General features: G+C 44.5%; 1 protein-coding gene across 3 annotated transcripts in view; it reads right to left on the bottom strand.

Moving 5' to 3' along the window:
* Positions 1-496: 496 nt before the first annotated feature.
* LOC147718142 (phospholipase A2 inhibitor and Ly6/PLAUR domain-containing protein-like) overlaps positions 497-13,024 on the bottom strand; it is an 80,163-nt gene continuing 67,635 nt past the window's right edge. For 2 of the 3 annotated variants that reach the window (XM_086919214.1, XM_086919215.1), the window contains one exon: positions 854-984. In XM_086919214.1, coding sequence (XP_086775340.1) covers positions 854-984 — 131 coding nt within the window. Of the gene's footprint in view, positions 985-13,024 lie in introns of all 3 variants that reach the window. The other variant, XM_086919216.1, reaches the window with a different exon arrangement.

Here is a 13,024-nt window from a genome sequence, read left to right as displayed (position 1 = left end):
AGGGTTCCATCAGAGGTCTTGAGCAGGGACAGGGTCTAACTGATAATATCAGACTCGGGGTCTTCATTCTGTTGCCTGCATTGCATTGAAGGTCTTTCTTTCATGCTTCATCCTGACTGAAGGAACTGGTCTATGTTGCTGTGTATTTACCTTCATTCCTTTTACCCAGCTGTCATTAGGCACATAACCCCTAGCTAGACATTAAAGACACAGACCCATCATAGATGAAGTGGTGTAAACTAAGATTTATTCATTTTTTCAACCTGCAGTACAACGCAGGTCGATATTTTCTTTCTATTATGGATTATAGCTGTGGCACAAAGCATGCTGATTGCTGCAAATATAAGTGGAGATATGAACCAATAACCATATTTTCTTGTATTTTGAAAACATCAAATAAACTGTGCCAGATATTTCCCATTACTTTATGTAAGAAGAGGTATACAGCTCTAAACCCAAGAAGCAGAAGAAAAGCTGGAATGGCTGTTCATGGCTACTGAAGTATTAGTAGCAGATCAGGAGAAGCACCTTCTACAACCCTAAGAATTGATGGGTGACTGGAGGGCAGGGCTTGGACCACTCAATGCATGAATCCAAGATAAGCCTCTGAGATGCCCAGGTGCTTAGGATGGTTGAAAAGAGAAGCCAGTGGTTAAATTGCATGCCGGCCTGGATTGTACTGAGCACATTGGCTACTTGTATGCTGTGTCTCAGAGAGGCTGATATGAGTTCAAAGGCTTCCTTTTTACAAGACTAGACACTGCATGCGACATACGTGTATAGAATGTAGGAATGCTTCTATCAACAATTGCTAAGCTGGGGAGGGTGTGCCTTTGAGGTATAAACAAAGGACTCACACTTTCAGGGCAGGGAAACACTTCAAACCATAATCGAAGGCTTGTGTTCCCGGCATGTTGAAAACTCCGATTTTGCAGAAATCTTGCGTAACGCATCCTTTCGCACTATATGATCTCACAGCTTCACCTGTTGAAAAACACAAACAGTAATCAGTCATTAACATTGCTGTCAGATCAATGGTTTTTGGATTTAGGAAGGAAATCACTTCCATCCCAGTACCCAAGGACTCTGATTGGCCGCTGACCCACAACAGTAATTGTTGGAGGCCACCTGGGCCTGGTTCCAGGACCTGGGATTTATTGTTGAATTGTTAGCATTACAGACGGTCCATGCATGTCCTCATGTTTGAAACTAAGAGCAGTGAGCAGGACAAGGACACTGTTGGCCTGACTTGTACATAATAGTCTCAGCTATTTATTGCTTAGAATGATCATAATATTTTTTTGACAGAGATTATGTAAGAAATCATGCTATTTTATACAGTTTTTGGACTCTCATTTTTTATTTCCTTGACAATTGGCACATTTGATTCAACTGAAACCAAGACTATTCAGGTGTTGTTATACAGGGGAGATTCAAGGTGATACAGCGCTTAACAACACAGTACACGCCGTTCTTCTAGTGTGTTATATTAGTGCGATGCTTAAGGAGAAAGGAGGTAAACCCTGCATCCAATGAGAAACAAAATAGGCACATAAGTCTACGAGCACAAACAATGTCATATAAAGACAGTTTTCTTGTATTCTTTTGTCTTTTCTTTCTATTTGAGGCTGGCAGAAGAAATCAAATCAAAAGAAAAGAAAAGACAAAATAATACTCAGTACTTGATAATTAAATACAGCAATGAGGTGTACCACCTTCTTGGCAGAAATGATGTTTTTTTTATTACCTCTTCGTGCAAACTCTGAAGGTGGACTTAATTTTAGCATACAACTTACAATACCAATGCACCTCAGTTGTGTGTTAATGAGGGTGAGTTCTCTGAAATACCTGAAACGAACACATGACAAAATGTCATGGCTGGTACTGACACCAGCAGATAGTTACCGGACATTTGCATGGTGAGTATTTGAGGAAGAGTGGAAATTGTTAGTAATGCTGGATTGTCACCTTCCTGCTCACCTGTGACTTCCATATCTGCTTATTATTTCAGAGGGTATTGTCCTTCTGGGAAGGGCTCCCTTGGGATGTCCTGTATGATGGGTATGCAGTCATAGCAGAAAGGTAAGAATTGCACAGAAGAAGGGGGTGGTATTATTTGGCATCTATGTAATTATCCTATAATCTCTTCTCCCAGCGGTCAGAACAACCAAAAGTCTTCTGAAAAGGCATCTTGTGGATTTATTGTGCTTAGGGTTGGTAGTTATTAGGCTGGGTATCAACTGGCATTTTGGAGTTTTTAGAAACTATATCAACATAGTACTGGATCTCCTCACATGATGAGTATTTGAGTTCTAGCCCTACATTTGGCATGGATTTGACATCATTTCACCCTGCAAAAGCAGAATAACTCTAGCTTTAAACAGTATCTGGCAGCTACACCTATTCTATGCATCCTTTCAATCACCTTCAATTATGCGGATCATTGTAATGGCTGAATACATTATGAGTAGGGCTGTGTATATAGATACTATATAATATGCCCTAAAATTCACATATGGGGCGATTTCGCATTGATGCAAATTTTTCAAATGGGTTTCTGCTTTTTATAATGTGCTCACGTGTTTTCCCTAGCTCTACCTATGACAACCCTTTGCAAAGCACAATGCCACTTTATCAGCAGCCAGCAAGAGAAGACTCTATTTCTCAGTGGGCCGAGTGACAGGAGCCGCCGACATGTGTAATTTGTGCCTGGAGACAATTAAAAGGATCTCCAGGGTCCCGCAGCATGGGGCGTGCCCTTTGCACAGCACATCGCAAGTTTATCAGCAGCCAGCAATGGAGGACTCTATCTCCCAGGAGGACAAGCAGCAGGAGCCGTCAACACATATTTTCATGCCAGGAGGTGCTTTTAAGGATCTCCAGGGCCTCAGCATGGGACGCACCATTTGCACAGCACAACGCCACTTTATCAGCAGCCAGCAAGAGAGGACTCTCGATCCCAGGGGGCCAAGCGGCAGGACAACTAACACATGTAATTTATACCAGGAGGCACTTATAAAGATATCCGGGGTCCTGCAGTGTGGGACATGAAGCCTGTTCCAAGGGGCCCCCATCTGAGACTGGAGGAGGCTAAACGTGGCCTTCTCTCTTGGTTGCTCTTTTCCACCCTCTTCAATACCCAGCACCATGCCATAGCAAGTTTGATCATCTTCCAGCTCCAGTGGCAGAGGAGCAGGTAGGGAGAAAGCTACCCTTCTGTTCATCTGCATAGACATCTGTAAATTGTTCACTGGTTAGAGGGCTAGAGTTTTAGGTAATTGAGGGACTTTGTATTGATGTATCCAGAGCCCCCTGGCCTGTGTGCTTAACCGCCTTTGTGTGTAGCAGTAGACATTACGTTTGCTTTTTCTTGTGTTGAAGCCCATCACTCAGTTAATAGACCTTGTTATACCATGGGGAAAAGTAAGTTGACCACAGATCCAGGGAGCTCCAGGGTAGGCACTATATTGACTATGGACTCATTTTTACAGCGGGCAGCAGTGGTGCTCGATAAGGAGATAGAGCTGGTGAACCGGCGTTTTTATATTTGGGGGTCTCTAGTTGGCACAGGCAGGTACTTGTGACAAACAGGGACCCTTGCCTCTAGTCAGGGTAAGGAGGTACACTCCTAAATAAACCCCTGCTCACCCCCTTGGTAGCTTGGCACGGGCAGACAGGCTTATCTCAAAGGCAGTGTGTAAAGCATTTGTGACCACATACAGTAACCCTGTGACAACACTACAGATGGACACCACGCAGGTTTTTATAGACTTAACACAAGACCACAAACGACAAAAATTCACAATACTGTACTTAAAATGGTCGTTTGAGTTTAGTTCTGTTCAGTTCTTAAAATGCGACACTTTACGGCAATGTACCTTACGATGGGTGACGCTTCCACAACAAACGTGTTGCAGCGATGGAAATGCAGTAAAGTTCCAGTGCAAAGAAATAAAGTTGTGAAGTTCTTCCAGATGCGGCATGCTTCTCCGATGTTGTGAGAATTCTTTGCTCGATGCGTCAGCTGCAGCGGCGATACCCTTGTACAGAAATGCAATGACAGCGGCTTTGGCAGTGACACTCTTCGCCTCCGATGCGAGATGCTTCCGGTCGATGCAACAACTGCAGCGGCGACACCCTTGTTCAGAGATGCGATGACTGCGGCTCCGACGGCGGCACTCTTCTCCGTGGATGCAAGACGCTTTTCTTTTTTTGAGGTGCAATGCGTCAGCTACAGCGGTGACATCCTTGTTCACAAATGTGACGGCAGTGGCTGCGACGGCGACACACTTCTTCTTCAGTGGGAGATTTTTCTCTTGATGTGGTGCAATGTGTCAGTTACGGCGGCAACACCCGTTGTTCAGAGATGCGACGGCACCACCGCCACCGATGACATCAGGACCCTACTTGACAACGTCAAAACCGCGGCCCTCATCCTCCTGGACCTGTCAGCCACCTTCGACACGGTCTGCCACGGCACACTACAAACATGCCTCCAAGACGCCGGAATGCAAGAGAAGGCCCTGGACTGGACCACCTCCGTCCTCTCCGGCAAAACACAGTGCATCCATGTCTCTCCCCTTCCGCTCCAAAGCCACCAGGATCATCTGTAGCATTCCCCAAGGCTCATCCCTCAGCCCAATGCTGTTTAACATCTACATGGCACCGCTTGTCCACGTCGCACGACAGCACAACCTCAACATCATCTCCTAAGCCGACGACACCCAGCTGATCCTCTCCCTCGTCAAGACCCCCACACTGCCAAAACCAACCTCCATGAAGGAAAAAAGTCCATCATCGACTGGATGAGGAACAGCCGACTGAAGCTAAACTCAGAAAAGACAGAGGTCCCTACCCTCTGATCCACCCCCTTGGCCTGGGAAGACACTTGGTGGCCGACTGCACTAGGAGCTCCCCCTACACGCGGTGACCATGCACGCAACCTAGGGGTCATCCTCGACTCTACCCTTTCCATGACGAAGCAGGTCAACGCTTTCTCCTTCTCCTGCTTCAACACCCTCCGCATGCTTCGCAGAATCTTCAAGTGGATCCCCACCAAAACAAGAAGGACGGTCACCCAGGCCATTGTCAGAAGTAGACTGGACTACGGAAACACGCTCTACACAGGAGCCCCGGCCAAATTCCTGAAACGGCTCCAACGCATCCAGAACACCGCCCTAGCCTGCTCCTCAACATCCCTCACTGAAGTCACATCACACCCCTCCTGCGTGACCTGCACTGGCTCCCAGTCAACAAGAGGATATCCTTACCCACCCACACAAGGCACACCACAACACCAGACCAGCGTATCTGCAGCGCACTCCGCAGCACCCTCGCCATCATCCCCCGCATCCGAAGAGTGACCGCCAGAGGTAGATCATTCTCCCACCTCGCCACCAAGACATGGAACACCCTCCCCATCCACCTGCGGCAGACCGAAGACCTTCTGACCTTAATAAGACTCCTCAAGACCTGGCTCTTCGAACAGTAGCAGCTCCCCCTCAGTTCCTTGAGACCCTCACAGGTATGTAGTGTGCTTTACAAATGGCATGATCGATTGATTGATTGATTGATTGATTGGGGAGCTGGTGGGTGAAGTCAGTTGTCCCTGAGACTTCAGCAGGAGGCAAGCTCTGTTCCAAGCCCTTGGAGATACTTACAAGTTGAAATAAAGTACACAAAGTTCCTTTCTCCTTTCTTTGGCAGTCAGGCAACCATGGCATGCCAAACCTCAAGCAGCACTTCAGCTTAGGGCTAGTCTCTCCTCAGTTTCTTCAGGTTCCTCTCCTCAGTAAAGGTTTCTTCTTGTAGTCCAAAAATGATCTCAGTTTTTGGGACCAGGGTCCCAATCTTTATATCCCAAAATCATTTTTCCTCTGAGGGCAGAGGGGCCTTTGCCTAGTCCAAAACAGTTCTGGAGCACTCTATTTACATGACTCCTTCTTTCCTTTCACAGTGCAGGGCAGAAACATCAGACACCCTACAGGAGGTGGAGCCAGCATTGTGGAGAAAAGGCACATCCCTGGAGCACTTTTTTGACATGATTCCTTCCCTCCTTTCACAGTGCAGGGCAGGGACATCAGACGCACCACAGGGATGGAGCCGGCATTGTGGAGGCAGGCACTGCCCTAATCAGATCCCAGGTGAAACTCCTCCCACCCACCTACATGCAGATCTCTCTATTCACCACTGAGCTGACTCATCCAGTCTCCTGCAATCTCCCAGCCCTGTCACTCAAACTCCAGACAAGGAATACACAACGTAGCAGAGGCAGGTTTGGATTGTTAGACAAGAAAATACCTACTTGCTAAAAGTGGTACTTTCAAACACAGAATGTTAAAACCAACTTCACTAAAAATGTATTTTATCATTCTGAGTTCAGGCATACTAAACTCGAATTTCTACCATGTTCCCTGAGTCAGTTAGGATTATAAGATGTAATATTCTAACTACCCGTTCTGTCCTATGGAGAACAGGTAGCCTTGCAATAGTGAAAAACGAAAATGGCTGTAATTCACTATTAGGACATGCCGCGCACACCAGGGCATGTCCTACCTTATACTTACAATGCACCCTGCCCTTGGGCCTACTTTAGGGGTGTCTGATATGAAGAAAAGGGAAGGTTTAGGGACTGCCAAGGAGGTGATCTTGCCCTGCAAGAATGACAATACCAGACTGCACACAGGCTCTGCAATGGCAGGCCTTAGACGCACTTCTACAAGCTGCTTCTGTGAGTGGCACAACCAGTGCTGCATGCCCACTAGCAGCATTTGGATTACCAGCCCTGGGCACTCGTGGTGCAGTGCACTAGGGTCTGACAAGTAAACTAAACAAGTCAATCATGGAATCACTAATCCATACATCAATTAACAATTGGGAGAGCATATGCACTTTAACACTGATCAGCAGTGGTAAAGTGCCCAGAGTCATAAAATCAAAAAACAGGTCAGACAAAATCAGGAGGAAAGCAAAAAGCTCAGGGATGACCCTGAAAAAGGGTCAAGTCCAACAGGCGTCTTTCTAGGTCACCTGTAAATGGTTGTCTTCCCATGCATATGGATTGTGCTGATGGATCATCAAATAACTCCAGGGTGCAAGAACCCATCGGATTGGCCAGCAGTTACCCCTTACACCCACTATTGTGGTTAACAATTCTAGGGGAGACAATGTACCTTTAAGTCAGGGGCATGTGGTGGATACTCCTATTAATCATACGGTTAAACCAACAGCTGCCGGGATTGCTACGCAAGGGAGAACAGGAGGTGTTGAGTCAGTTAGGCAAGGGTCTGGCACCAAAAGAAAGGGTCAAATGTCTGGAGAAAAGGCCAAAAGATCCAGAGTCAATTTGACATCCCAGAAGTCCCCAATCGATCAAGCAGGTAGATATGATGTTCATATTAGAATCCTTCCAGGACTCTTTGAAGGCTATGATGGACTCCAAATTGGGTTTGCTATTACAACATTTGAACTTGATTGAAAATGGACTTTCTGACCGGAAATTCAGTTTACCCCTAAGTGATGAAGCCGTCAACCTGAAATCAAGGCCATTAATAGCTCCCCCAGCAATGGTTTGCCCTCCTGTGGCAACCCCACACTCAACACTAGTGAGTTTCCACCTTCCTCCTGAGGTCTTCGAGGGGCCATGCACACTCCTGATGGGTTTCGCGGTCTTCCCGGATCCACACAGTATCAATGTCGGGTGCAGACATTTGCTTTGTGGAAAGGTTTTCTACACACAATCAACCCACTCCTGAGAGTAATATAGCTGGAGAGCCATCTCAGGGTGAAAGGGAGGGCTTTATGCAAAACCTGCCTGGCATACATCTGCCAGCAAAATGTTGTGATCCTGGGGAATGTGCCAACTCTACCTCAGGCATTAAGAAGGATTATTCTCAACTGAAGAATAAAGTCTTCTATTGGTTATCTTGCAATACTGCTCTTGGAACATGCGTAGAGAAAAACATTAACATGATGCGAAGGGTCAACTGGGTTGGCAGTTCTTATAAATCCTGTAAGGGTGATTGTGTTATTATCAATTTTAATAGACCCCACATTGCGGAAAGGATTTTAGTTACAACCACAAATAAGGCTCCTTGTTGTCCCAAGTCATCCATCATGGCTCTTCCTCTTAGATGTTTTATAAACCTGAGACATTTGGGCAGGATTACATGACTAACCTTCCCAAGGCTCTAGTCAACAGGCAGTCATCATCATATTCATCTTTCAGGAACTCAAACTCAAATATATATATTTTTAATTCTGTTTATTATTAGTAGTAGTTAGTAGTAGTAGAAAAGCTTTATTGGATTTCACAGAATATAAAATCATAAAAGCAGCAAATTCATTTCACAAGCAGTCACATTTCATAGATACAACTTTTAAAACCAAATACATAAATATTAAAAACTGATTAAACTTTTCCTTTTCCTCAAAATGCTTTTTAAAAAGCCTGTCATTGTAGCAACACAGTTTACATCGTTTAAAGATTGTAAAAACAACAATGCCGAACGGTCCCTTGTTTTGTTAGAAGTGGTTTTATCCATCTAGACCTTTCTATAGCATAAAATTTACAGAAACATATCACATGCAGGGTAGATTGGTCTGACGTGTAATCGCATGGACACTTAGAAAGCGATCTGGACCAATCATTTACACTAGGAAATGCAATTAGGCGAAAAAGATGTCAAATCTAAATCTTGCCAGTAAATATCTGTCAAAGCTGTCTAAACACCAAATTAAATAATGTTGAATTGTACACGTTGCTAAGGTATGTTGATATTGCAGTACTGTTTTTTTGTTTATTTCTAAACTTAACCTTAATGATACTAGGTGGTTCCAGCAGAGCAACTTTAAATCCTTCCACGTTATATTGCTCATGGATTCAGGATGTCCAAAAAACTCTGGTCTCCCCAGATCATTAGTAAACTTACAGATGTAGGACAGCCATGGTATCCTGATAGCCTTGTTCAACCCCAACAAGTCAGAAATGATGTCTCTGTTTAATACAAGATCGGGCGAAGTCCAAACTCTGTGCCATAATAATATAGGTTGCATACTAATCAGATCGCTAATGTAGCGCATGCCCAGCTCCGAATTACAGTTAAAAACAGAAGAACTATGAGGAATGGCAAAAATAAATCTTAAAAAAGCATTTTCTTCCTTTTGAATTGATGAGGAGTCGTCGATTACCCAGACTCCTGCCCCGTAGATGGCAGTACTTATGCACTTAGCCTGGTAGATCTTTAACAGGATTTCAGGGGGTCTTTTCTCCATTTTTTTGTCAAATATCATGAGTGCGGCTGTAACTCTTTTAAACACTAGTGACCAACTTCTGATAGCTTGACCCCAGGAGCTTGAATCCTCTAATACAATACCCAGGTAGGAAAAAGTTTTAGTTGGTGCAATTTTCTCTTTCCCAGCGAACAGAGAACAGTCTCTGTTCTTTCATCTTCCGCAGGTCATAACAAAAGTTTTAGTCACATTAAGTTTCAGGCCCCTGTTATCCATAAAGTTTATGTTTGGATCTAATGCCGTTTGTAGGCCTATTTGTGTTCTAGCCATTATCACGGCATCATCTGCATACAGGAGCGACACAATCTGTTTATGTTTTACCTGCTGGGAATCTTTGACCTTAGCCACCAGTTCTTTTTCCAGATCGTTAGTATATAAGGAAAAAGAAAAGGGGCGAGTACACAGCCTTGCCTTACTCCTTGCTTCACATGGAACAACTTAGTACATTCCCCATTACCCCGTATCTCACTTTTGCCCTAGCGCCTGCATAAAGTTGTCTTAAAAATGATATTAACACCTCATCCACCTTCATATCTGTTCAAATATGCCATAATCGGCTGTGGATTACACAATCAAACGCAGCGCTGATATCGACAAACACTGCATACAATTTGCCGTCCTTTGCCTGCGTATATTTTCCTAATAACATGAAAAAATGTAAAACCTGCTCTAAAGTACCCCGCCCCTCCCCGCACCCATATTTTACCGAGGATAATATATTTTCATCTTCTGCCCATTGCTGCAAGCGATTCAGTATAACTCTGCCCGTAACTTTAATGAACAAATCTAAAAGGGATATGGGGCGATAGCAAGAGGGGTTTTCGCTGTCCCCTTTTTTAAAAATAGGTATAAGTACAGAATCAGACCAGGTTTTAATTAGACCCAGTTTGCAGCTTGCCTCAATCACTCGCGTAAGCAATGGGCACCATAGTTCTATTGTGTGCTTGAATAGATCAATTGGGGTGCCATCAGGGCCTGGAGCTTTGCCACTCTTGCTTTGTTTGATAGCTTCCATAATTTCTTTATTGCTGATAGTTATATTAATTTCCACAAATTTATTAAGGGCCTCTTGGGTTAATGACCACATATCTACGATTTTATTAACCCCTCCTGGATTATAGACTTCTGAAAAAAAGTCTATCCATGTGTCTTCTGTTATCGCGACCTCAATTTTCGCATTATCCCCTGGACTAAAAAAAGGTGCATTGACTGCTCCCCAGAAAGAGGAACTGTCCCTTTTTAACGAGGCCTCGTATAGATTTGACCAAGCCTCATTTTTAATTTTACGCTTACAGATCTTTATAGCTATATTATATTCCTTCCTGCACTTTTTTACTTCTTCGTGTTTCTCACAGTATTATGGAGGGCCCTTTTCAGTTGTGAGTAAGCCCTTGTACAAGTCGAATCAAACCAGCTATTCTTACAGATTTTAGGATCTCTGTTTGGGCGCCCTAATTTTTCTTGTATTATCCTGGTAATATCCGCAAAGGAGTCCAATATATCTGAATGTGAAGTCTTCTCCTGTAGACACTTCATGATCCGTAAGATCGCATTCTTAATTATTTTTATATTGGTGACCTCCGGATCGCTCTTTACCCATCTAATTGCGTATCCGTTTTGCCCACCCACTGCGCATCCTTTAGTCCAGGCTAATCTTTCTACCAGTGAACGTTCCTTATCCTGTGGGAGTAGAATACATAAACTAAGTGGGAGATGATCACTAATTCCTATCGTGTGAGTTACGAAGTCAGCTATCCAGGTTCCATGGCTGTTAGAAATAGCAATGAAGTCAATCAGGGTGCTGTGCCCTCTACCCACAAACATGGGGCTAAAGTCCACATTAGGTGTACATAACCTGTTGACAAAACCCAAGTTATGAGTAGCCATCACCTCGTTAAAGGAGTCGCCCCCTTTAGGATGGGTGAAATGGGGCTGGTGTTCAGTACCTTCTTCCTCATAGTCGCCACATCCGCTCAAGAACTGTTGGCAGAGGTTATGGTTAAAGTCACCGCCCCAAATAACAATGGATTTCCTCCGTGAATTATCGGTCATGCTCTTAACATCCCCATTTAGGGCACAGACCTTGTGACTTACTTGGGACTTTTATAGATTGTTATATATGTTAATAATTATTAGCTCAACCTTGGGAGATGCTTTCATAACAATAATCTGGTATTGACTACACGTTTTCATCATTTTAATTGTTACTGTCCCCATTAGATTTGTAACATAGACACAGAGCCCCCCTATGTGCCTCCCATGGCTGGAACAACCTCCTGGGACGTGATATGTTTTAAAACCATCAATATGGATTTCGCCCAGAGACCAAGTCTCTTGCAGGCACGGAATATCTTTGTTTTTAATTAAATCTGCCCAGATCGGGTTATTTAACTTAGAACGAAGGCCCGGTATATTCCAGAATGTTACCCTCAACCGTTCTTTAACACATGTACCTTGAGAACTAGGGTGATCCATTAAACCCAGTTGATTAATTAAACAAGCTGCCTTTATGTGTTCTACATATTTACAAAAAGGGGTGGTGAGGGACAGAGTCTCTGAATTAAACAGAAAGCTCTCACCCAGTCAAAAGATCAGGGCTAGATCCAACACCGTTTTTTAGCTCACTGCACCATCCCAGTTTCAGAACCTGACTGTATGCAAATTAGTCTGTTCCTGTCCCAGTGCATGATGGGAACAGGACAAACCAAACTACAGAAGCCAATTCTTACACTGGGAAGGAAACAAGCTCCCGGGGACCGGTTTCTGGCATTACAGCCGTCTTCGGCCCGGTTTGCTTGAATCCTGATGGTGCAATGAGCAAGGGTCTCACATCTGAGAATACCCTTCCACGCTTAGGGTGGACAAAAATATTTACAAAAAGGGGTGGTGAGGGACAGAGTCTCTGAATTAAACAGAAAGCTCTCACCCAGTCAAAAGATCAGGGCTAGATCCAACACCGTTTTTTAGCTCACTGCACCATCCCAGTTTCAGAACCTGACTGTATGCAAATTAGTCTGTTCCTGTCCCAGTGCATGATGGGAACAGGACAAACCAAACTACAGAAGCCAATTCTTACACTGGGAAGGAAACAAGCTCCCGGGGACCGGTTTCTGGCATTACAGCCGTCTTCGGCCCGGTTTGCTTGAATCCTGATGGTGCAATGAGCAAGGGTCTCACATCTGAGAATACCCTTCCACGCTTAGGGTGGACAAAAATATTTACAAAAAGGGGTGGTGAGGGACAGAGTCTCTGAATTAAACAGAAAGCTCTCACCCAGTCAAAAGATCAGGGCTAGATCCAACACCGTTTTTTAGCTCACTGCACCATCCCAGTTTCAGAACCTGACTGTATGCAAATTAGTCTGTTCCTGTCCCAGTGCATGATGGGAACAGGACAAACCAAACTACAGAAGCCAATTCTTACACTGGGAAGGAAACAAGCTCCCGGGGACCGGTTTCTGGCATACCAGCCGTCTTCGGCCCGGTTTGCTTGAATCCTGATGGTGCAATGAGCAAGGGTCTCACATCTGAGAATACCCTTCCACGCTTAGGGTGGACAAAAATATTTACAAAAAGGGGTGGTGAGGGACAGAGTCTCTGAATTAAACAGAAAGCTCTCACCCAGTCAAAAGATCAGGGCTAGATCCAACACCGTTTTTTAGCTCACTGCACCATCCCAGTTTCAGAACCTGACTGTATGCAAATTAGTCTGTTCCTGTCCCAGTGCATGATGG

The sequence above is a fragment of the Lissotriton vulgaris genome, chromosome 4_2 (genome assembly GCF_964263255.1).
Source record: "Lissotriton vulgaris chromosome 4_2, aLisVul1.2, whole genome shotgun sequence".
Classification (NCBI taxonomy): Eukaryota; Metazoa; Chordata; class Amphibia; order Caudata; family Salamandridae; genus Lissotriton; species Lissotriton vulgaris.
Note: the sequence above shows the minus strand (reverse complement) of the source record. Positions and strands in the feature narration are given on the sequence as shown.